The 21,819-nt window shown below is 44.2% G+C and overlaps 3 protein-coding genes across 3 annotated transcripts in view; all 3 read right to left on the bottom strand.

Annotated features, from left to right (window-relative positions):
- The window catches only part of LOC119450582 (alpha-tocopherol transfer protein-like), a 104,145-nt gene extending 92,196 nt beyond the window's left edge, over positions 1-11,949 (bottom strand). The window contains exon 1 of the mRNA XM_049665996.1: positions 11,912-11,949. The gene's annotated coding sequence lies outside the window, so the exon portion shown is untranslated. The remainder of the gene's footprint in view (positions 1-11,911) is intronic.
- The window catches only part of LOC119450583 (alpha-tocopherol transfer protein-like), a 134,257-nt gene extending 122,275 nt beyond the window's left edge, over positions 1-11,982 (bottom strand). Inside the window, exon 1 of the mRNA XM_037714088.2 lies at positions 11,792-11,982. Coding sequence (XP_037570016.2) covers positions 11,792-11,827 — 36 coding nt within the window. The 5' untranslated portion in view covers positions 11,828-11,982. The remainder of the gene's footprint in view (positions 1-11,791) is intronic.
- Positions 1-21,819, bottom strand: part of LOC119450581 (alpha-tocopherol transfer protein-like) — a 28,118-nt gene that overhangs the window by 3,324 nt on the left and 2,975 nt on the right. The window contains exons 2-5 of the mRNA XM_037714086.2: positions 9,921-10,041; positions 7,364-7,615; positions 4,998-5,191; positions 1,017-1,127 (exon numbers count right to left, since the gene is read on the bottom strand). Of these exons, the coding sequence (XP_037570014.1) occupies positions 1,017-1,127; positions 4,998-5,191; positions 7,364-7,615; positions 9,921-10,041 (678 nt within the window). The remainder of the gene's footprint in view (positions 1-1,016; positions 1,128-4,997; positions 5,192-7,363; positions 7,616-9,920; positions 10,042-21,819) is intronic.

The raw sequence follows: 21,819 nt of genomic DNA, 5'->3' as shown, positions 1-21,819 counted from the left end.
TCTTATAGAAAGATGGTTGAACGCGAAGCTTTCTCACATGCAAACTAAGTCAAAGAAATGCTGAGCGACCCGATGCGATGCATAAGTGATTTGGATTGTATTTTTGAACGTTGACGTTGAATGAAGACACATTTCATTAGGTTTCATAGCCTTTATTTTAGATCATGTAGCCGTTGATTCCACACACACTTTCACGGTCGACTATACACTTGCAAAGTTTTGCCTGGAAATCACTGTGGTAGATGGTCAGAGGCTCTGCCGTTGAAGATACACGGGATCGGGCTTACGGGCACGATCGCGCTCGCGCTTACGTTCGCGTACAGCAGCCTCTTCTGCCGGGCGCTGCAGCCGCGGCCTACCCATGGTGACGGCCGGGAATGCATTGCGTGACGTGCGTAATGCAATGCAGATATATACAGTTCGTCTGGGTAGGAGTTCCCATTGTTCTTATCGGTACAACTACGAATGTAAACTGTGGTGTTCTGCGATACGTATTTCATGCGCCATTGTTCCATCGTGTGCGCAGATGTACAGATAGTTACATTGTGTAAGTTGGCTTTCCTGCAGTGCCTTTTCGGCGCTCACGGACGAATCAATGAGCCATAGAACGCTTCGCTTTAAAACGGGGTTATAGCTCAAGCGGGCTACATGATTATTCGTCACTGCCCCGTTTGAAATGTGATGCCATTAGAGATCATTCATCATAATCATCATCATCATCTGCTTACGACGTCAGTGGGAAAGGTGTGTTTTTCTTAGTTAAGACTTCCCATTTGCCGTAGTTGACGATAAGCTATGTAAATGTAGGCGTATGTAGATGCAGAACTATGTAACATGGATGAACGGTTAAACATGTGCGGACATTTCAACGCCATCGAAGGGGTGAACTTCGGAACATGGACGGCGAAGCTGACTCCAAGGGAGCTTGCGGCAAGTCTCAGACACACTTGCATGTACGCACGCGTGCCCAGGCGGCAGAATTAACGTAGTTGGAACAAAAGATGGACTGTACTCACTCTGCTTAGCAGCTTACTGCGCAGGAACGGCTTGATCGCAGCAAAGATGACTTCAAAGATTTTCGGGTGGTTTATTATGTAGACAGCCTTCATCCGTACGGGATAGCAGTCCTGTGGAAATTTAATTTAGGAAATGATCAGTTTCATATAGTACTGATGGCAAAAAAGGATTGCTACAAAGCAAACCAAACAAGACCGAATGCTGGCGTCAAGTAATTTGTTGACCTGCACGTGCGGATAATGCATTTATGTTACCGGGATTACTATTGAGCGATCATTAATGGTGGGTTGCGAGTGAACATGACATACATTAGCTCCTTGATCTTCGATAAAAGACCTCATCTATGAAGAAATAGTGCATTTAAAGGCCAACTGCAACAAATTTCCACTTTGGCTTAATTTGGTATAAGTGAATAGTATAATGCGACTGAAACAATCTCGGCACAGCCGCAGAGCTCGTAATTGCGCTTTTTTTGTTAGCCGCCTTTAAAGCAGCATCTGAGAAGAAGATGCGTACACCTAGTGGTGGTGATGTGAATTAAGTCCCAGCTCGCCGCGGGCGCTCGGTCCGGCTCGCGCCGCCACGCCTGGAGAACCCCGGAGACCAAACAAAGCGCGCGCGTCTCAACGGGGAGAAGGCTCGTCGCGGCACCCCCAGCCGCCGCGGTATCTACTCTACGCCGCAGTGGGGCCTTCGAGCTTGCACGGGTCGCCGCTGCATTCTTGAAGGTCATGCCGAGAAGCCACGCGTTAGGCCAGAAGACAGTTTCGGTGAGCAGTAATGGCGGTGTTTTTTTTAAAGCTTGATTGTAAAAAAAAGTCGCAGTCACGCCCGCAAGGCGAAGCATCGATTGCGATAGCAAATTAGTGGACATCTATACGAAGTAAGGATAGTTGTTCTATCGGCCGTATAAATTTGTAAACATAGACATACCAACTAAATTGGCAAGAATGGTGCCATGCGCCCACAAGCACACATGAACATATCTCACTCGATGACCACGGAAACTGGCTGTCAAAACGTCGGAGTGAGGAAACGAGGCAGCAGCAGCAGCGAATTGACCGTCCTGTTGCTGCTCGTATCAACGCGAAGCCGTGAAAACACAGCGCAGGGCGGACTGTGTCCCCGTCACAGACGACTTTCAAGAAACAGCAGCCGCCCGAGCCACCCAGAGTTGAACCCCCTCTCCCCCCTTTCCCCCAGAGCCTTGCAGCCCGGCGGGCACGCGTGGCCACTCGGGCCACCCGGAGTAGAACGCACGCCCCTCTCCCTACCCTTCCCCCAGAGCCTTGCGCGCCACAGAAGACGGCGCGCTTCCTCCCTGCTTCCCTCCCTTGCGTGCGCGAGATTGAGCCGTGATCGCGGGCTCACCCTCGCGCACTTGCCATTGGATTTTATACGAAATCTCACGGCGACGACAACGGCAGAAATGCGCTTGCAGTGTCCAAATAATTGCTATCGCAATAAAGCAGCTATATTGGAGAGCTTTTCGTGATGCTTCCACTCGTATGGCAAACTCAAAACAAAAGTTTTTCGAGAAGGCTCCTCAACCTACACACACAGTAAAATTACATCCTCGAAGGTGATTTCGATGTCGAGGTACTCTTTACGCGCCCTTACATTCCTTGAAGATTTCCAACATGGGCGCGTCCGTTAGCAGAACACCCTTGGTGCACCCTTTAATTAATTACAAGGTGCTGAAAGGTTGTTTAGTGGGAGTGTACACCTTGTAGAATTTCAACTTCAATATTTCAGGCAAGTAATAAGCAATAAGTATACAATATATTTCCCAGCAGTTTGGGCCAAATAATTATTCGAGCACATCGTATGGTCACAATAGGCTACGAATGTCAAGCCTAGCAGCTACTTCATCTACGTGGTGTCTCAGGTGGTGAAGTCGAAATACATAGCCTTTTCGTTTATTTCCTACCATTCCTTTCTCTTTTTACCACACGCTTAGTTTGAGGTGTTTCCGCTCGGTGTTGTTTTATAAATCAGCTGCCAATCCTTAGCAAATCATAACGCGTCAGCCAATCATAGTTCTTCGGGCGCATGTTGTTTCTGGTCAAGCATCGGGGCCAGCGCAATATTATGCGCAGGAAGTCTTGCACTGCTTCATATAGTATCAGAGTAAACATTCCCAGGCAAATATGCGGAGCAATCTTCTACTGCTAAGAACACAGCAGCTATTATTGTAGAGTTTGCACGCCTAGGTCGTCAAGTGGAAAGACACAACTACTTCGTCCTCTTCTCCCCTTCCTGCCTCTGACATCTTACTGCAAGCTTCGTTTAAATTGTTTCACCGTTTTGCTAATATATAGATAAACTGAAGCGCAGACGAATATGGCGTCAGCCTATTAGATCAGCTGAAGGCGCTACTGCACATTAAGGTGCTGTAATATTCACGGCGGTTGCGTCGGAAGAGTGCTCTGCAAACATCAGAGAACAATATACCATGTTTTCTTACATTGTTGGAAAGTATTACAAAGGAAGCTTAAAAAAAGAATTCCCGCGAGATCCCCACGGCATTAGATATCCAGCGATCGAAAATGAGAAAATGAGGTTCCTTTCGAATGAATAATGCTCATTGGCTTTCATAGCTGATGGCACTCCCGTATGGCTGGTTACTACTGTCACCACGTGTACGACCTGCCCGGATGTACTTCAGAGCAAGCGCAAATACCTACTTGCAGGTGTAAGAAGCAAGAATGCACTCCATAATGCGTGTAAAGGTTAGAACCTTGGACAACATTTCGATCACTATAACATGACTAAGAAAACAGCTATACGTTTTCTATATCTGTTGGCGCACGTGTTGTGTGAGATCATGCTTTAATGATGTGTGTGTGTGTGTGTGTGTGTGTGTGTGTGTGTGTGTGTGTGTGTGTGTGTGTGTGTGTGTGTGTGTGTGTGTGCGTGCGTGCGTGCGTGCGTGCGTGCGTAAAACGGGCAATGACGAAAAAAGAGAAAGAAGTGATCGAGGGGTAACACTTCCGACGGACAATATGTAGGTCCACAGTTCGAATTTGTTTTGTAGATGCCTCGCAAAGAATTGGAGGACCCGTAAGCTTAGCCCTTAAGTTTGGAATGCGATGGCGTTATCGGGCCCCGTTGGCATCCCATTTTTTTCGTTCAGTGGGCTTCACTGCAACACCAGAACATGGGAAAGCCAGCTTACAAAGACCAAGCTTACACCGATCCCCTTAATGTCGGCCTCACTTTTAAACAGAAATGCATTGCTGGGAAGACGTTTTTCCAGGAGCAATATAAGTCGTCTTATATTAAAATGTGAAGGGCCTAGCACATTTTAAATTATTTTTATTAATTGTTTGCTATTGCCCCTACGTACGCGCGTGTCCAAAACTCATTAGGCAGGCGAAGTATCAAGTTTACCTGCCGAGGATGGGAGCACCATCTGGATAGCATTTTGAAAGTAAAGTACCCGAGCGCGCCGTGGTTGGTATAGTAGAAATGCTGGAAAAGGGGTTTGTGTTGGAGTTTGCTCCTAACAGAATTATGTTTTCTCACGAGCACGTGATCACCCAAAAAGATCACGTGCTCGTGACTCCTGTGGCAGAAAGGATGTTCCACATCCGCCCCTAGGTTTGTGAGTCGTGGCGCTGGCTAACACTCCCATGATTAGTTCTAGTTGTAAAACATAAATACCCCAGAAAGTGGACGGAAAAACGGCTCCGCGGTAGCTCAATGGTGAGAGCATCGCACGCGTATTGCGAAGACGTGGGTTCGTTTCCCCACCTGCGGACCGTTGTTTCTTCATCCGTTTTCATTTGCCATTAATTTATCATTCTTTAATTGAATTAGTAAGCAAAAGTAATTTCCCCTATGTTGTCCTTGGTGTCATTGTTTGTTGGCTTCTTATGATATATGTGATAAGAGTAAGAAAAGAAATTGCGGGGAAGTTTACAGTCCCCTTAGTGACAATAAAGGCATGTTATAAGAACGGAGCTGTCCCTCTGCACCTGCATAATGTTAGCAACTTTCATCAGGTACGACGGTGTGAGCTGCGTCAGATGATAGATGTTTAGTCCCTTCATGTTCATGACGCACACGGCCCCACATATTGAGGGGGAATCTTCAAGGAGCCAGCTGCTGGTCAACAGAAGCACTGCTCTGGTAAAGTCCACAAGGCTGCAGATATCAGGGCTCCAAGCACCTAGAGGGAGAGTGGAAAGGGCGTTCACATAGATCGCACTTGCAATAGAATGACGCATTGATATTCTACAGAACGTTAAGCAATAAAACGACAGACACCGATAAAAACAAAGTGTTTATATGAATAAAGGTCGCTTCGGCCGAGCCCGACCAGACGGGACCTGACGGATCGACTGGACCAGACGAACCCCCGACATCACACACACACACGCACACACACACACATGCACCAATCTGTCGTCTGGTGTTGATTTCTGATCAAGGAATCGCCAGCAGGGAAAACAGTAGGATATAAGACTAATAAAGGTGCAAAAATGAAACCGCGAGGCTGTCAAAAAGCATATTCACAGTGCACATCATTAACTGAAAAGCAGTGACATGCATAGACTCGCCCGAAGGGGAAACCGACACGAGTGATTTCGCTGTAAGTAATGGCGGACACTCAATTCAAACGGCACTGGGAGCCTAGTACGGCTTGGCTTGTGATTGATCTGGTGTGGAACTTGTGACGTACTATCGAATTTTCGGCAGTGCTGCTTCAGGAAAGCTTCAGGTCAGGCAACTAACAGCCTCATGCCGCATTGCCAATTCGTCTGCCTTTGGCTCTCTTGCTTTACTTACTTTACTTCCTGCATTACTTAAATGGGCTTGTACTCACTTATTACGTGAGGTCGTTCGTGCCGGATTGTCACACTTTTTTTCGCTTGACTTAGGGCAGCCGGAGATGCGCAACCTGTCTTTCTGCTCAATGTAGATGAGAATGTAAAGCAAGAATAAATATGGTGTGGCGACGAGCGACCACGTAGACAGGTAAAGTCTCAGGGCTCTCGCGGGAGAGGAAAAACCGACACCCGATCTCTTAGCGTAGCATTTTTTTTATCTCTTTCGGAACGCTAGCCCGTGCCGGTGCGTGCCAGCCGCTCGTGCCTCGTGTAGACGCGAGCGTCTACGTAATTCTCATGCGACGCCGATGCTGCTGCCGCTACAGACGATGCTGCTGCCGCTACCCCTGGCTAACTGGCAAACTTTATCAAATATTTGACGAACGCTTTACACATTTAAAGCGTGAAATGCACTAATTTTCTGAATAAAAATATTCCGCCCTCTTGACCCACTTTTGAAAAGTAGTGATTTCAGGGTGTGGCGTAATTTCTTTCAGGGAGTTTGCACAAACTACTCTTTTTACGTCGGCATTTGTTGCCTGCAGGAACTTCTTTTTTACTTAAGCTTTCTTTAGCCTTCTCAACATCTTGAAAATTGCCCGCAATATTGCACTGCTGGCTCGGCGGCGTTGTATATTCAAGGAACGACAATTTCGCACTCATTCTGCTTCAGCGGCCATATCTTACCTTGCAAAAATGTTGGAAAAAAGGGCAATTCTAGCCAAGCGGGGCCATGAAAAAGTAAAGTTTAGAAGCAGACTCCACCCTTAAGCAGTCTCTCTGGGAAACCCCAGGAAATTAATAATAATATGTGGGATACCAGTTGCTTGATCTGTTGCGCCCCACCCCAGACGTGGCAGCACATTGGTGTCATGAAAATAAAAGCTGCTAACTCAAGCCATGTCATTTTTTACGAGTTGTCATTTATGCTGTTTATAACTCAGAAATAAGCTGCCAAAGAGCACCTCTCCAAATTTATTTACTAAATAATTTAACGGTTTATATCTTTGGGCTCCTAGTTATGATTGCTTTATTTGACCAACCTGCATGTATTGGTATTTGTTGCTGTAATATTTCTGTAGACATTGCGCTTTGTTTTGTATTTATTATTCAGCAAGCTGACCTTGACTGCTGACTAATGTACTTCTCCCCAGACTACTTTTAATTCGGAGGTCCATCTGGCAGGCATTATTTTGGAATTTTCAACTGCACATTTCTCTTGTGCACTAATGTATTTGCATATTACGGAGCAATAGGCGAACTTGAAAGAAGCAGTGTTCACTTTAGTAGTTTTGGACACAAAGTCTCTCGTGCTATAGCGTTTCTCTCCTCTCATGGTTTCTACAAGAAAAGAATTGTAAACTTGTGTGCAGGCGAGGCTTATCTAACGCCGCTGGTTTTGCTTTGAGTGAAATAATAAAAAAAGCATGCTAACTTTGTGGCAACATCTTCCCTTGTGTCTAACAGGGAGGAAATGCTTGGAGGAGAGATTTGCTGTTCAGGGAACTCACCTATATTGAAGATTCCCATATTCCTGCCACACTCGCCTGGTTCAGGCGATATCATCAGGAGTTTGTAGCGATGGCAAATTGTCCTGAAGGGAACTTTCTGCGGGACAAGGTCGTTAAAAAACTCCGGTACATCTCGTCGCATGCGGAAGTAGTTTTTTATCACTTGGAAGGCCTCTTCTACTCTGTATTTTCGGGCCCGCAGAAACATGACAAGAAAGTCATCGCTCGAAGGAATCTTCAACGATGGCTCCCCTGAAATTATGAGCACATGCAGGGTAATTGGTCTTAATTACACTGTTTATCAACATGTTCTGATTGCTAGTTTTGGCGGGTTTGAAGCATCAGGTCATGCTCTGGACGGATGATCTAATATAATAGCTAGTTGATCTGAACTAAGTTCCAGACCAACATTTCTTGGTGCAGTGTTAAAAGGAATCCTACACCAAAGTATTACTGTTGCCTACAATAGAAAACTCATGACATGCCACTCAGAGTACGCTAAAGGATTCCCTAAAGGGCAAGATTTATTCTTGGTACGTGAAAGTGGTCTAACATAAAAAAGGTATGGGAGCTCAAATTATTTGCACTTTGTTAACTTGTCAGTCCCAGGTTACTCCCAGCAATTTTATCACGCTTTAACACAATAAATGAAGACGAAAACAAGAAGCTGTTGAATTTAATTACACGATATTACTATACGGGGTGCTTCATGTAAATCAGAAATTGATTTCCTCAAGATGTGCAGAAAAAAACACATTTGGAACCATAATTTTTTTCGGGAACACGGAAATCTAACGTAATTGGAAACACGTCTTCTAGTCAGTTGGTGCTTCTTATTGCTGAAAAGAATAAGAACTGAAACTTGCCAAATAAGGGCTCTGTTACAAATTCTAATGTACATTTACAATAGCACAAATGGAGGCAGTGATTGCTCAAGGTTAGTAGAGTTTGGAATCTCGAGGCTAGCATCATCATCAGGCTTACTGAAGAACTTCATAAGTTAGCGGATTTTTTTTTATGGAAGAGCTTTTTCAGGCAAATGAAAGCATTGTTATACGAAGCACCTGCGTATATATTTTGCGGGGCTTTGGACACCATCGCCGTGAATGTGGTGATAGCCACGAAACTCGCACTAAAAGAAAGAGAAATAAAGAAAACATGCCTGGCCTCTGTGTCCGAAATCTGTTAACACGTCAATAGATTATTTACATGTTTGAATACAAATACATGTTTAGTTAACACGGTCATGCGTAATAGACGTTATCACATTATTAAATTAAAACAGCCGATATTCTAGTTGACATCAAGAGAAAAAAGTGCATCTCGGAAGGCAATGGAATGCTCAGGGCAGATAAGCGGTGGACTACTAGAGTTACATAATGGGTGGCAAGGGAAGGCAGCGCAGTCGAGGACGGCAGAAAGTTAGGTGGGGTGATGAAATTAGGAAACTTGCAGACGCAAGTTCAAATCAGCTAGCGCAAGACAGGGGTCTCTGGAGATCGCTTGGAAAGGCCTTCGTCCTGCAGTATACATAAAAATAGGCTGATGACGATGACGAAATTATTCAAAGAAAACTGATTGGTTATTATGGCACAATTCGAAAGTGCATGGCCAAGGTATAATGCTGTGGTGAAAAAGTCCCCTGTTCTCTGCTGCAATATCTCGAGAACTATTTTTGTTAGCGTTCGCTGGAAACGGGATTTCATATAGGTGCATCGATGTGGTTTATACAACCTGTGTGGTTCCTGTCATGCTACAGCACTCTTTTCGCGCTAGAGTACAGTGATATTGCTGATGTGCTTTGAAGCACATTTTTATTCCTGCTAGCAGGCATGATCCCATGACTTGCAGGTACTTTGGCCTGATTGCCAAGGGACTCTATATTGGCTGATATACGTCAACGGTGACCTATGACATTAAAACGCGGGGTTACTTCTGTTCCACATTGCACTATCTATAGTCGTTCCTGTTTTGCGGAGATGCCTCCCCTAAATTGGAGAGCCACCATAGATTACGCCCCCTATAGGATCCAATACTGACGCGTTGAAACAAGAGTATACCGGCGAGAAAGGAGATAACGAAAGCGCACAATGTGGACAGTGATGGTGACTGAACGAAGCGGTTAACGGCGCATACTGGCTTTTTGAGTGAGTTTCTAAGAGCTATAATAGTTTGAGTTGGCAGTGTTAACACTGCATTCTACGAGCCAGCCCCGTGATTCTAGAACTGAAAACCCGTCAACGGAAGCGGGGGAGTTCCCAGAGTAGAGTTAGATTGACATAAATGTTTTTGCACACTTTAACACACAAGAGGCCATGGTGTTGAAACAGCCAGTCGCGAGGTGTAAGCGTTCTTTAATATATGCAGCCATACGTTTACTGCAGTAAGCTGCTTTCTACGAATTTCTGCTGAGTTAGAATGTCTTATGGTGCCCTTCTCGAGCCCTTGAGAGTTGCCGATGTGGTCGCGCCACCACGATATCAAGCAATTTGCTTTAGTGATTAGACCGACCTCAAGGGCGCATTGTTAAGTGTCAAGTTAGAAAGCAGAAATGTACCTGCTAAGAGTTGGCGTAGCCGTAACAAGGACTCTGCTTTGGTTTCAGGTGTTTCGCCGAGTTCAAGCCTTGCCACTTCTTCGAGGTTCAGCGCTTGTTTAGATTTAGTGGGTGGGGCATTCTGCTTAGCCATCGGTATCCCGGCAGGTCGCAGCACCACATGAGAGAAAAAAAAAGAATAAATATTAGTAATATGGGTGGGGCGAGGGGGGTTTTAGCTTACGCTACTACAAGACACAATCAAAGGGTTAGGGTCAATTTACGGTGAATCTCTGCCGGCACATCTTTATATTACGATTGTTATGATTTTCAGTTATTTTTGCTCTTTTTTTATTGATATGATAAGAGGAGATGTTGATGCCCAAGTAAGGCGCCGGCTACTCCTTAACTCTTGAATACGTCTAACCTACAACATACAGGGTTTAAAATAGCCTTCTCCTATAAGCAACGTTTGCACAGCAACACGGTGAGGAAAAAAAAAAAGTGGTTCATACAATGTAGAAGTTCAATGACTCCACTGCACTGGAGAAGAAAGTCTGAAGAATATAAACAATAATGGCACCTTACAATAGTCTCTAATCAGCGGGTGGTGCACACATTTTTGCTCTTCATCCTTGGCTCGCACTAAGAGTGCCGGGAATGGTTGATCGGCAAAACCGGATGTACAACATCGTCAGAATCCGAGGGATCGGTTTTCTTTTTAAAATAGGATCCGGTATTTGCAGACCTTCTCTTACATAAGTCCTGTGTGCAGCTGGCAATCACCGATAATCTCCTTCTCACGGCGCTTGTTATCGGGGTGGTCTAATGAAGAAACAGTTTGAGATAATAAAATGGGCGTAATAATGCATAGTGATTTTATTCTAATTCCATTCCTTCTCAGGCTTCACCAGTGGTCGGAGCGGTGTTCTAACTTCCCACGTTAGCACCACGTTCACTGGCCGCGATTGATGAATGATATCAGTCGAGCCAAAGAATGCTTACATAACACAGGCCTTAATTTCCGAAACCGCATCAGTAGTTGCACTGAATTAATCCTTCACAATACTCAAAGCAAGAGAATCATCGTTAATATTGCTCTTGCAGAGGATACCAGTACCATCAGGCTTTTTTTGTGGCATAGCAAAATGTCTTATTAGCCTATGGCGGCATTAAATTCGGACAGAAACCGCACTGTGTTACTCTGATTGCATCAGCGCACTAAAAGCGTACTCGAAAGGGTCGTCATATTCTCTGGCGACTGACACATGCACGTGGGGAAAGGAGGAGCCTCAGTGTGTTAACGACTTTGCAGTTAACTTATCAGTGACCGCTGTTTCCATTGCTGCAGCTCCGAAAATGACCACAGGCAGATTGCTTCATACTTCTTATATTTAAGTCACCTTCTCGAGTTACGAAAATGATGATACTTGAGGGTAGTTAGCGCCGACATATTATGGTGAAGGGAATACTTAAGTACCGCGCCGTTGAGTATTTCTGTCTTCGTATTTGTTCGAAAACAATTATGCTATTTTCGTTATAAATTCTACAGGGGTTAATTATATGCTCACAGAGTGAACTAGTTGGGGACTACACAAAACAAACGCCAGCAAACAATATGTCTTATTGTTGTTTAACGCTAGTCCAGATGCTGCGCTGTGTTATTCATGCCGCACTAAAAGAACGCTTATGTAGAGTTAGCTAAGCATTCTCGCAAGGGACACAGTGCCGCACGGCGCACCAGTCAGATAGCCTGCGTAAATAACGTGCCATTTACCGTTATGTAGAATCTTATTCACTTGACTCACTAGCAATGCATCGGTAAATTGAAAGTCACTGGTTTAGTTTGCTAAAAAGAGGCCGGTTCGCGGAGAAAGACAAATGATACTTACTAATTGTTGATTGGCAATCTTGAACACTTTCGTCATCGTGTATTCCAAGGCACGCCTGCCCACGACACCGCACAGACGCCTTTTGTTAACAACACGCTGGTGTTATGATGTTCCCAGAACCTGTCCCAAGATGCGAGTCTTTTCGCTTAAACTGCACACAAGGCCGGGGTATGTGAGCCGCGGAAAGTAGCAACGATATTTACTGTGCTGCCGTGAACGGAAAGTGCGCGGGAAAAATGCCAGGGTGGCTGCGGTAATTATCCCTATACGCGACAGCTGCGGAATCTGCAGATGATATCGGCCGTGTTTATAGCCAGCGCGACGGGAGAGGGAAGCGTAGTGACAAATGTATACGCAAGGAAGCATGCGCTGTTATTTCGAGGCCGTTCACTGCACTCGTAAAATTGCTGAAGGTGGCTTGGGGTCGAGGAACTCTATAAAACAGTGAAAACATGTTTTTCTTCTCTCGAGCACTGGAAGCATATTGCTCTTATTCGAGTGCAGCCAAGCACCCCGGACGCTTTGTAAGCACCTGTATTTGTACTGATTGCACTGACAAGCCCTGATTCCGTATGCAAGTCCAAAGACACTCAAACTGAGGAAATGTGGATCAGGTTGAGAGATGTGCAACAAGAGAAATATTGCTTCCAATCGTGAACAGCGAGGACAGCGGGACAAGTGGCACGAATATGACAGATGCACTGACTATGAAGTGATTTTGACTTGGAGTCGTGCTGTACGAGAGAGACGGATGACAATAAAGCACAGCCCTATTTATGTGTTGCTGGCTGGTCGCCAACTAGCCCAGTTTAGCGCTGTCGTGCAGGAATACAGTTTTCCGAACGCTCGTGCTTCGAAGATTTAGCGAAAATGTAACATAATAATAATAATAATAATAATAATAATAATAATAATAATAATAATAATAATAATAATAATAATAATAATAATAATAATATATAATATGATACTACGAAATTTCAGCTCAGACTTGCACAAGCTGTTAATTATCGCGTAAATCACTGGAATGAAAACCAAAACTGTTTGGCTCGCACCTATCGGAAGCTCTATTTTCATATCACATATTTTTTTTTTCTGTTATCATAATGGAGTTGTGCGCGTTGTTTGGCACCCGTAACAAATACTCTTTCTTATCACTGCCCTTTTCCTTTTAACCACCTGGCTTACTCAATTCTTGTTGCATCTGTATGTCTCGCTCACACGTTCTTCCTCCTGCTTCGCTTTGCCTTCTGAGGGTGGTGCGCATCTAGTCGTCCTGCCTTGTCTTCATCAACTTCAGCAGCAGCACATATTTATGTCCACTATAAAGCGAAGTCCTCTACCAGCGTTCTTTAATTAACCCTGTCTTGTGCCACTTGAAACAACCTTATGCCTGCAATTTTTTAAGAATTTCATCACATAACTTAGTTGTTTGCTGACCCTGACCACGCTTCCCGTTTCTTGGCACCAGCTCTATAATTCGAATGGAACACCGGTTTAATGTCATCTGCGTGACATGACCACTAAGACTCCGTTTCTGTCTGTTATTGCCCACAGGAATATTGACTATCGAGCTTGCTCTCTAATCCGCAGTGTTTTCGTATTATCTCTTAACGTGACGTCTATGACTTTTCCTTCCATCGGTCGTTGTGTGGTACTTATGGCTTCTTACAAAGCTTCTTTGTTGACCTTCGAGTTTTTCCCCATATGTTAGAACCGGGCAATGATTGGACAATTTTCTTTTCAAGAATAGCGGTGAGCTGGCGGTTATTATGTTGTATAACCTACCATATGTGTTCCAACCCATTTTCCTTCCTCCATGAATTGTCTTGTCATGATAACGGTCACCTGTGGCTAACTGACGCAGGTAAACTTACTCTTGTCAAATTTTAGGGCATGACTGCCAATCCGTGTTAGCTTGACAGACCATTGAACAATGCCTTAGTCGTCTGCATATTAATCTTCAGACCTACTCTTACATTTTGTGGGCTAAGGTCTTCAACGATTTGTTGCAAATGACGCCAGAGCTGAACGGGGCGGGAACTTCAAGACGACATCGCCAACCGTGCTTTCGTCCTTGCAGTTTTGTGACCTATCAAGTCCCTTGTCACGGTAGGAGCAGGTTGCTCTTGTTATTGTAGAAGGGTGCTTTACTAATGTTGCTTAATCAATTTTTCTCTTTATTGTTCCTTTGAAGAAGAATAGACATAAAGTATGTGCACCTCATTTTTTTTACTGCCGGCTGCGTAAGGACACCTTGATACCTGAATTCCACGAACATTCAAGCAATCATAAATTCAACACGCTCGCCAGATGGAGCACGGCTTCTTGGCTTACGGTTCGCTTGCAAGGGTTCCTCTATACGTCTTGAAAATAGGGGTGTAGTTGGCGCGCCTTATCACTGATGCACGGGTCAGTGCGGTCGAAGCCGCATTGAAAGCTTTAGAATTCACAGGGTATAGGAGAGAGAGAATGGCGCGAGCGCGTTCTAAAAGAGTCGAGATCAGAAGAGAAATTTGATTACCCCCTGTCTTATAGAAGCACAGACAGAAATAGAAAGACATGGCCTATGCGGCCTGCACGCAGCTTTGAGCGATACGTTAATTATGTGGCTTACAGCCACAAACACCGGGATTACAGATGCGCGGTTCAGTTGTTTCCGTTACCATGTAATCATTACCTGCGACTTTCGTGACGTGCAGAAAATTCCTTGTAAACGATCCATGTGTGAAGAAGCCACGACACATTTAACGCTAGTTTTGAATAGGTCGCATTAAAAGAGGAAATAGTAAGTGATTTCTTGTGCACTCGTGAAATTCTGGCACCTTACTGTAGTTGCGGGGTCGACAGATGTCTAATGATGAAAAATAAACACGACACAAAAATGATGTCTCTAGTCAGCTAACGTTGCTCATGCTCGTTGCACACATTGTCCTGCACAAAATTAGTTTACTTCATGTATTGCTTAACTTTCGTTTAATCCGTGTTCAGTTTTGTTAAACTGAATAAAGGCGCCAGGTTCGGAGAGAACGCGTAAGATCTTTTAGCAAGAAGGATCAGTCGTAACTAAAACAATTTTAATATACTTCCAACAACATCAAAATCTTTCATTCAGATGTGCACAGCCATGGGATAAATTCAAAGAATAGGCAATAATTTGTCCAAAAATCATTTCAAGCTCTTAGTGTAGACAAATAGTTTGTAAGGCCGACACTGAACAGAACATGGCAGCCATTATGTGACGTTTGTTTTAGCGTGGGCCGCACAATGAGTGTCCGAAGCGATAAAGATAGGTAATCTTGTTAAAACTTGCCGGTTAATGCAAAGTAAAATAATATCATAGTCTTGATGAGACGATGTGTCTCATCAAGTCTGTTAGACAGCAAACGTTTAATTCAATATATAAAAACCAGCGTGTTGCGATGTTTTGACGGGCAAGGTCAGAGACCCAGCATCCGTGTCAATGTGAAGGGGTCTTGGTCGAGCTTCCCTTGTTCATTTTATATCACAGTCGTTTGTCTCTGTAAACTGGGCACTGAAGTATCATGTGCGCTAGAGATTATATGGCACCGCAGTTGTCACAACATGGCAATTGGCAATTGCGAAAAAGAAGACTGTTCGTGTATTCAACATTTAGTTGAAGCCGGTGATACAGGACCTCCACATGCCATGGTAGATATTTTGGTAGCCTCGATTGGAGTTCTGGGCTAGATTTTGATCACAAAATTTTAATTGCCTGAAGGTGAAGACGATCTTCTATGTTATTCATTGAGTACATAGCGCATCGCCAAAGCTGAAGCCAAACTATTAGTGAAAACGTATTTTATTCAAAAGCACCATTGCCTTTGCGGGCTGCCTCATCCACCCTCTCCTTACCTATTATACCATAATGTCCTGGAAGTCAGTGAAATGTTAATAAATGTGCAGCTTTAAATACCAAGTGGAGTAGGTATGCCTTGTCCTGTACCAAAATGAATTTGCTTGATGAAGTGCTTTACATGCAATGGTTTTGCAATGCTGCTTTCAAGTCTGTGAAAATTGTTCATTGCTGTTTAAATTGCCTTAGTACGTATTTCATCGCTTGTTTGATCGCATAGACAGCTGTTGACGTTACTCAGTCTAAACGCCAGGAAATTGTCTGGCCTGTGGAAGGAATGAGACGACCACAGGAAGAGCTATGTTATATAGAGGATCCGTCAGCAAACATGTGATTCCTAGTGGAGTACCTCACGCTAATGTAGGCCAGTGCTCTCTTTAAAACAGCTGTTTCAGGCGTGTTTTTGTTAGAATCTATTCCACGGATGTACTTTCGAATGTGAAAGCATCCACGGATGAAACGGCCGTGGCATGATCTTTGGCGTCTGTTTGGGGATGGTAAGTCGAATTTCGCCAACAGCTTGCCCGAATGGGGAATCCTCTTCTTTTTCGATATTACTCAAGAAATGATTCTTGTTTTGAAAAACATGCCTCATACTCGTATGTAAGTGGGTCGTTTCCCGAATTCGTAGCAGGTCAAGACTTAAACTGTGAACGTCAGCTATTGTTCCTTTATAAGACGACCCCTTGGGCAGGCCGAGACACAGACACGCTGCTAATCGTTACAGGCCGCTTCCAAGTTTTTTTTCCGGGTTGGGATTAGTCGCTGCAGGATATGAAGGCTACTGCGCAGGAGGCCATCAACGTAAGTATTATGAAGCATCACCATAGACCGGCAGGGGCTACCCCACTGCGGTCAGCATCCGGGATGCACCTGGTATCCCCCCATCCCCTAAAATTTTCACTTCCGGTGCTCAGAAGAGGTCACGGTCAATCAAGACACCGTGAAATCGCTGTGTCCGTATGTAGGGAAGTGCTCGACCACCAAGTAGCAATGTGTAGCAATCTATGTTCTTGCGAAAAGGCTAGATCAACGCCCCTCTCTGGTGATAGCTGTAGCCACCACGATGTAATCAGCATTAGACTGTAAGAAGTGTTTGTCCTTAGCAGTACACCGCGCGCTGTGCCGTATGAACGCAAGAAATATATTCTCTCGTCACAACCTATATTGTTTTCACCTTGAGCTGAACCTGGGGTCGAACCGGATGAGAACGATACTTTGAAGGAGTTCCGGTTCGGGTTCAGTGCTAAGATGGCGGAAAGAATATCGGTTCAGTTCGGTGCCAGTTCAGCTGAAAATAACGGTTTGGCTTCGGTTTTCGGTTCAGTTTGGGCTTGGTTAAACGCCCTGGTTCAGATTCTGGAAAAGCAGTGCTTGGACGAAGCACAAGGACGAAGCAGAAGGAAACGAAGAACATGCACAATCTGCTGTGCGTGTCTTTTATTTCCATTTGATTCGTCCCCGTGGTTCGGCTAAGCACTGGAATTACGAAATCCGAAGGCAGCCATTTGATTCGCACGCCCCGTCAATGAAAAGGGTGATAACAAATTTACGAATCAGAGCCTACAAACGCAAAGCATATGATAACAAACCCTGCTAACGCTGTAGGCGCGTGTCTGGCCCAATTTACCTACGATGGCACAGAGTGCACCATCGCTTTGGCAGCCGCGGCTTCACGCTCACACAGATGAAATGGTCAACGATCGAACGCAAAAAATTGGTATCATTTGAGGCCTTAAGGAATGTTATACTCTGGTATTCGACACTAGGATATTTGTAGCGTCTGACCATAATCCACTAGCAGACCTCACGAGAGCCACACCACAGAGAGCGGAAGTGACACGCTGGGCAGTAACACCTGTAACACTATGACGGAGCTGGGGAACACACAGAAGGGATCGCACATGCTAGAGCAGAAACCACTGCGGGGGGAGGAGTGGAATTCTGGGCCCCCGTAGTGGCAATTGAAAAAGGTGAGAGCTCAAGTGATGTATGATGTGTAATGACTGGAACTACGCAGCTGACACCCGACAATGAACTGATACATTCGGTGTTTTCTGTATTGAATATCGTGCGCATAGTGTGTTATTTTGAATTAGTGTATTCTTGTAGGCTGCGTGAATGCACGTTTTCTTTTCGATGAGCAACGCGAGAACAAGGTGAGAGCAGGAGCCAACATTTCGAGAGTCAACTTGTGTCAACTCGCCGCACAATTGCACAACTGTGTCTTTTTCACAACCTCTACTACTATTTTCCCCAGTTGCGTAATACACTTCTTCTTCCTCCTCACCGCACTTCTCGTCGACTTTTCAACAGCTTAAGTGTACAACGTATTCATGGAACTACCACCGCATTTCATAAATCTTTCCTGCCCACCACAATAGAGCACTGGAACGAACTGCCACAATCAAGAGTTATTGATCGTGATAGCTCAAAATTCAAGCAGTTACTGACAGCCCATTATCAAACCTAATCCCCTTGCTTACACCTGTGCTACGTCTTACTACTATTGCTTAATTTTTATTTTTTATATATATATGTATATATATATATATTTCGTTTTTCCTATATTTAGCGTTCATACAATTTTTGATATCATGACTGCTCTGTATTTCTGTTTTTTCCGCCCCCCCCCCCCCTCCCTTGTTTTAATACCCCGAAAGGGGCCTTTAAGGGTTATTAAATGATGATGATGAAGTGGACTTGTCTTTTTGAAGCCGGTCCACTTTCTAGACAAGTTCACTTGTCGAAACGTTGGCTCCTGTTCTCATTTTGTTCTCGTGTTGATCATCGTCTTGAATTTCCATCTTCCGCATTCCCCGCGTTTTCTCTCGTTTTCTGTTCAGTAATTGCAGCCGGTCAGCACTCTTTTATGATCAAGGTTTTCTTTGTTAGAGCGTCACAATTTTTTTTATTGCGACGCTGATGTTACTTGTGTGTTTGCTTTGAGCTTCCTGGTAAGCTTTATAGTACGCCATGCGCTATTTTCATTACGAGTGTACTATTCAATTAGCGCGAGTGTTTATTTGTGTTCCCTCGCTAGATACCTTTTTAGCTGGGTTTAGTTTTGTTGTGGTCCTATAGTGGGGATGGGGCGAGAGATGGTGTGAGGTTTAGGTGTGCTGCTAGAGGGGGCACATTCCACTTTCTGCGTATGCGAACGAGCACGTTGTCGGAACAAAGAACTTGTACGTGCTGAAGCTTCCAGTATTTTTTTCTTCTGGTTTTGTTTGGTCTGTGATGAGGAAGACGTACACCATGTACTGAAGATGATGCACACCACCAACAGCAACAGCACCGTATCGCTTTACGAAAGACGACGCAGAAGTTACGGTTCAGAGCGCTGCCCGACGTAACTGTTCTAGCCACCAGTTCCGTGCCAGTATATCCCAAAGGATCTACATCTACGCCTGTTCCGGCCAATAAATGCCATTGTAGGCCGATATTCGCATTTTAAATGCAGCTGGCTAATTTTTTTATTCTTTGGCAACATTGTATCCCAATGGTCGCCCAGATTCGGGTTGAGAATGTAAGCCGGCTGGAAGAAACACGTCATTTATTCGTTTAATTTCCGCTTGGGAAAATATAGATCCACGTTTTCTTTTTCCCTCATTTGGTAGGCGCACTACACCGAATCTATTGAAACAAAAGTAGAGTAAACACACAGCCGATACTCTGTTTTGAGGGCTATAACTGGACAAGCTGTTACAAATGTATGGCCCTTGGTTAATGACTTTCAATGACGAGAAAACTTAGGCACGAATCTCACAGTGCTAGTATATCCTACACGCCATGCAAATCGGGGAACAAAGCAGGCCATCGGTGCTACTTTTACCACCTCATGTGACTCGGAGCGTAACATTCAGCCACTCTTCGGAAGAGCACCGTAACCGTTTCTTCTGTTATAAACAAACATTGTGGACAGATTGAGTAGGCGAACTCCGATACCGACGCCTTTCAAGGATGGAAAAAGAAATATTGGATATGTGAGGGGATTCAGAAGATTTTAATTTTCCGGACATTAACTGGGAAGATCTAGAGGCGCATAGCCGGCAATCCAAAGATTTTCTTGATACGATCCTAACATTCAATTTTACTCAGATGGTTGATATGCCAACGCGTGAGGGGAACATTCTCGACCTTGTTCTTGTTTCTGATCCTGAAATAATAAAATCGCTATCATCTGTTGGTGGTCTAAGCGATCACAAATTACTACTATTTAATCTCTGCATTGCAGTTCCTATCCGACAACCCTCAACAAAACAGATTAGGGACTACAACAAAGCAGACTTCAGCAAAATCAATACTGAACTAAACAAGTTTTCTTTTTCTTTTCGTCAGACTGCTCCTTCTCGTACAGTAGATGAAAACTGGATGCTATTTAAGAATACGTTACTATCGCTTGTTGAGAGACACGTGCCTCTTGTTCGCATTCGCGGTGATTTAGGAAAGCCCTGGTTTTCTAATACATTAAGGAGGCTGTTAGGTAAGAAAAAACGTCTTTTTCGTGATGCGAAACGCTCGAAATCTTCTTTAAAGTGGGACAAGTACTTTACATGCCTTCGTGAATACACCAACACTTTGAAACAATCGAAAAAGAAATTCTTCCACCACGACTTGCAGAACATTATTCGTGTCAACCCCAAAAAATTTTGGAATATTCTGAAACCAAACAATCGCTCCAACAACATTTCTTTGACTTACCCTGACAAATGTGCCAGTTGATCAGCGGTCAGACGTAATCAACTCATATTTTTCTTCTGTTTTCACTGGTGAGTCTGCACTAAAGGACGTTGATTTGCCCAGCTACTGTTTCCCCCGCATGCTTCCTATTATCATTAATTCTCAAGGCATTATGAAGCTAATTGAAAACCTGAAAATTTCTAGTGCCCCCGGGCCAGATAACATCTCTGCTAAGATACTAAAAGGTATGAAAGAAATTTCCAGTCAAATATTACAAATAATTTTTACCCAGTCCATTACCGATAGCTCACTTCCAAATGATTGGAAAATCAGTAAAGTGGTACCTGTATATAAGTCAGGCAGCCGCTCTGATCCTTCTAACTATCGTCCCATTTCTCTAACAAGCATTGCCTGTAAACTCCTAGAACATATAATATATTCACAAATAGCATGCCATCTTGGGGATCATTCCTTCTTTTTTCACAATCAACACGGTTTCCGGCCTGGTTTGTCATGCGATACACAGCTTTTTGAATTTGTTACTGATCTTCACCTGAACTTAGACTCATCAATTCAGACTGACGTCATCTACCTAGACTTTGCCAAAGCATTCGACTGTGTTCCCCATCAGCGACTTTTGGCCAAACTTTCATGCCTCAATCTCGACCCTCTCGCACTGTCATGGATTCATTGCTTCCTAACAAATCGCCTCCAGTACACAGCTGTCGGAAATCATTGCTCTGGCACTTCTAGCGTGATCTCCGGCGTACCACAAGGGTCTGTCCTCGGTCCCCTTCTCTTTCTCATCTTCATAAACGACCTTCCTAACGGCATTTCATCCTCTATGAGACTTTTCGCAGACGACTGCGTACTTTATCGTCGCATCAAGGACCAAACCGACCATGCAATACTTCAACAAGACTTACATTTAATAGAAACCTGGTGTTCCAATTCTCTTATGAAACTTAACATCTACAAATGTAAAGTTATGCGGATCTCCCGTAAGCACTCTAACAAGGAATACCAGTATTCTCTAAATTCGACAACCCTATCCACCGTTGAATCATATCGTTATCTCGGTATCACCATTAACAGCAAGTTGACCTGGACCGACTACATCACAAAATTGGCTACCGACACTACTAAATCACTTGGTTACGTCAGACGCAACCTGGCCCTGTGCCGCCCATCGACACGAAAACTAGCCTATGAAACTTTCATTCGAAGTAAACTTGAATACGCCTCAGTTATTTGGAGCCCGCAACAAGCTTACTTGATCAACACTTTAGAATCAATACAAAATCAGTGCCGCTAGATTCATCACTTCCAGGTACAGCCGCCAAGAAAGTATCAGTAAGATTAAATCATCCTTAGGACTCGAACCATTGTTGTTGCGTCGGAAAATTCCAAAGCTGTGCCTTTTCCATCGAATATATTATAACTTCCCACATCTGCATGGAGAGCTTCT

Source organism: Dermacentor silvarum, chromosome 4 (genome assembly GCF_013339745.2).
Source record: "Dermacentor silvarum isolate Dsil-2018 chromosome 4, BIME_Dsil_1.4, whole genome shotgun sequence".
In the NCBI taxonomy this organism is placed as follows: Eukaryota; Metazoa; Arthropoda; class Arachnida; order Ixodida; family Ixodidae; genus Dermacentor; species Dermacentor silvarum.
This window is presented reverse-complemented; position numbering and strand designations above follow the sequence as displayed.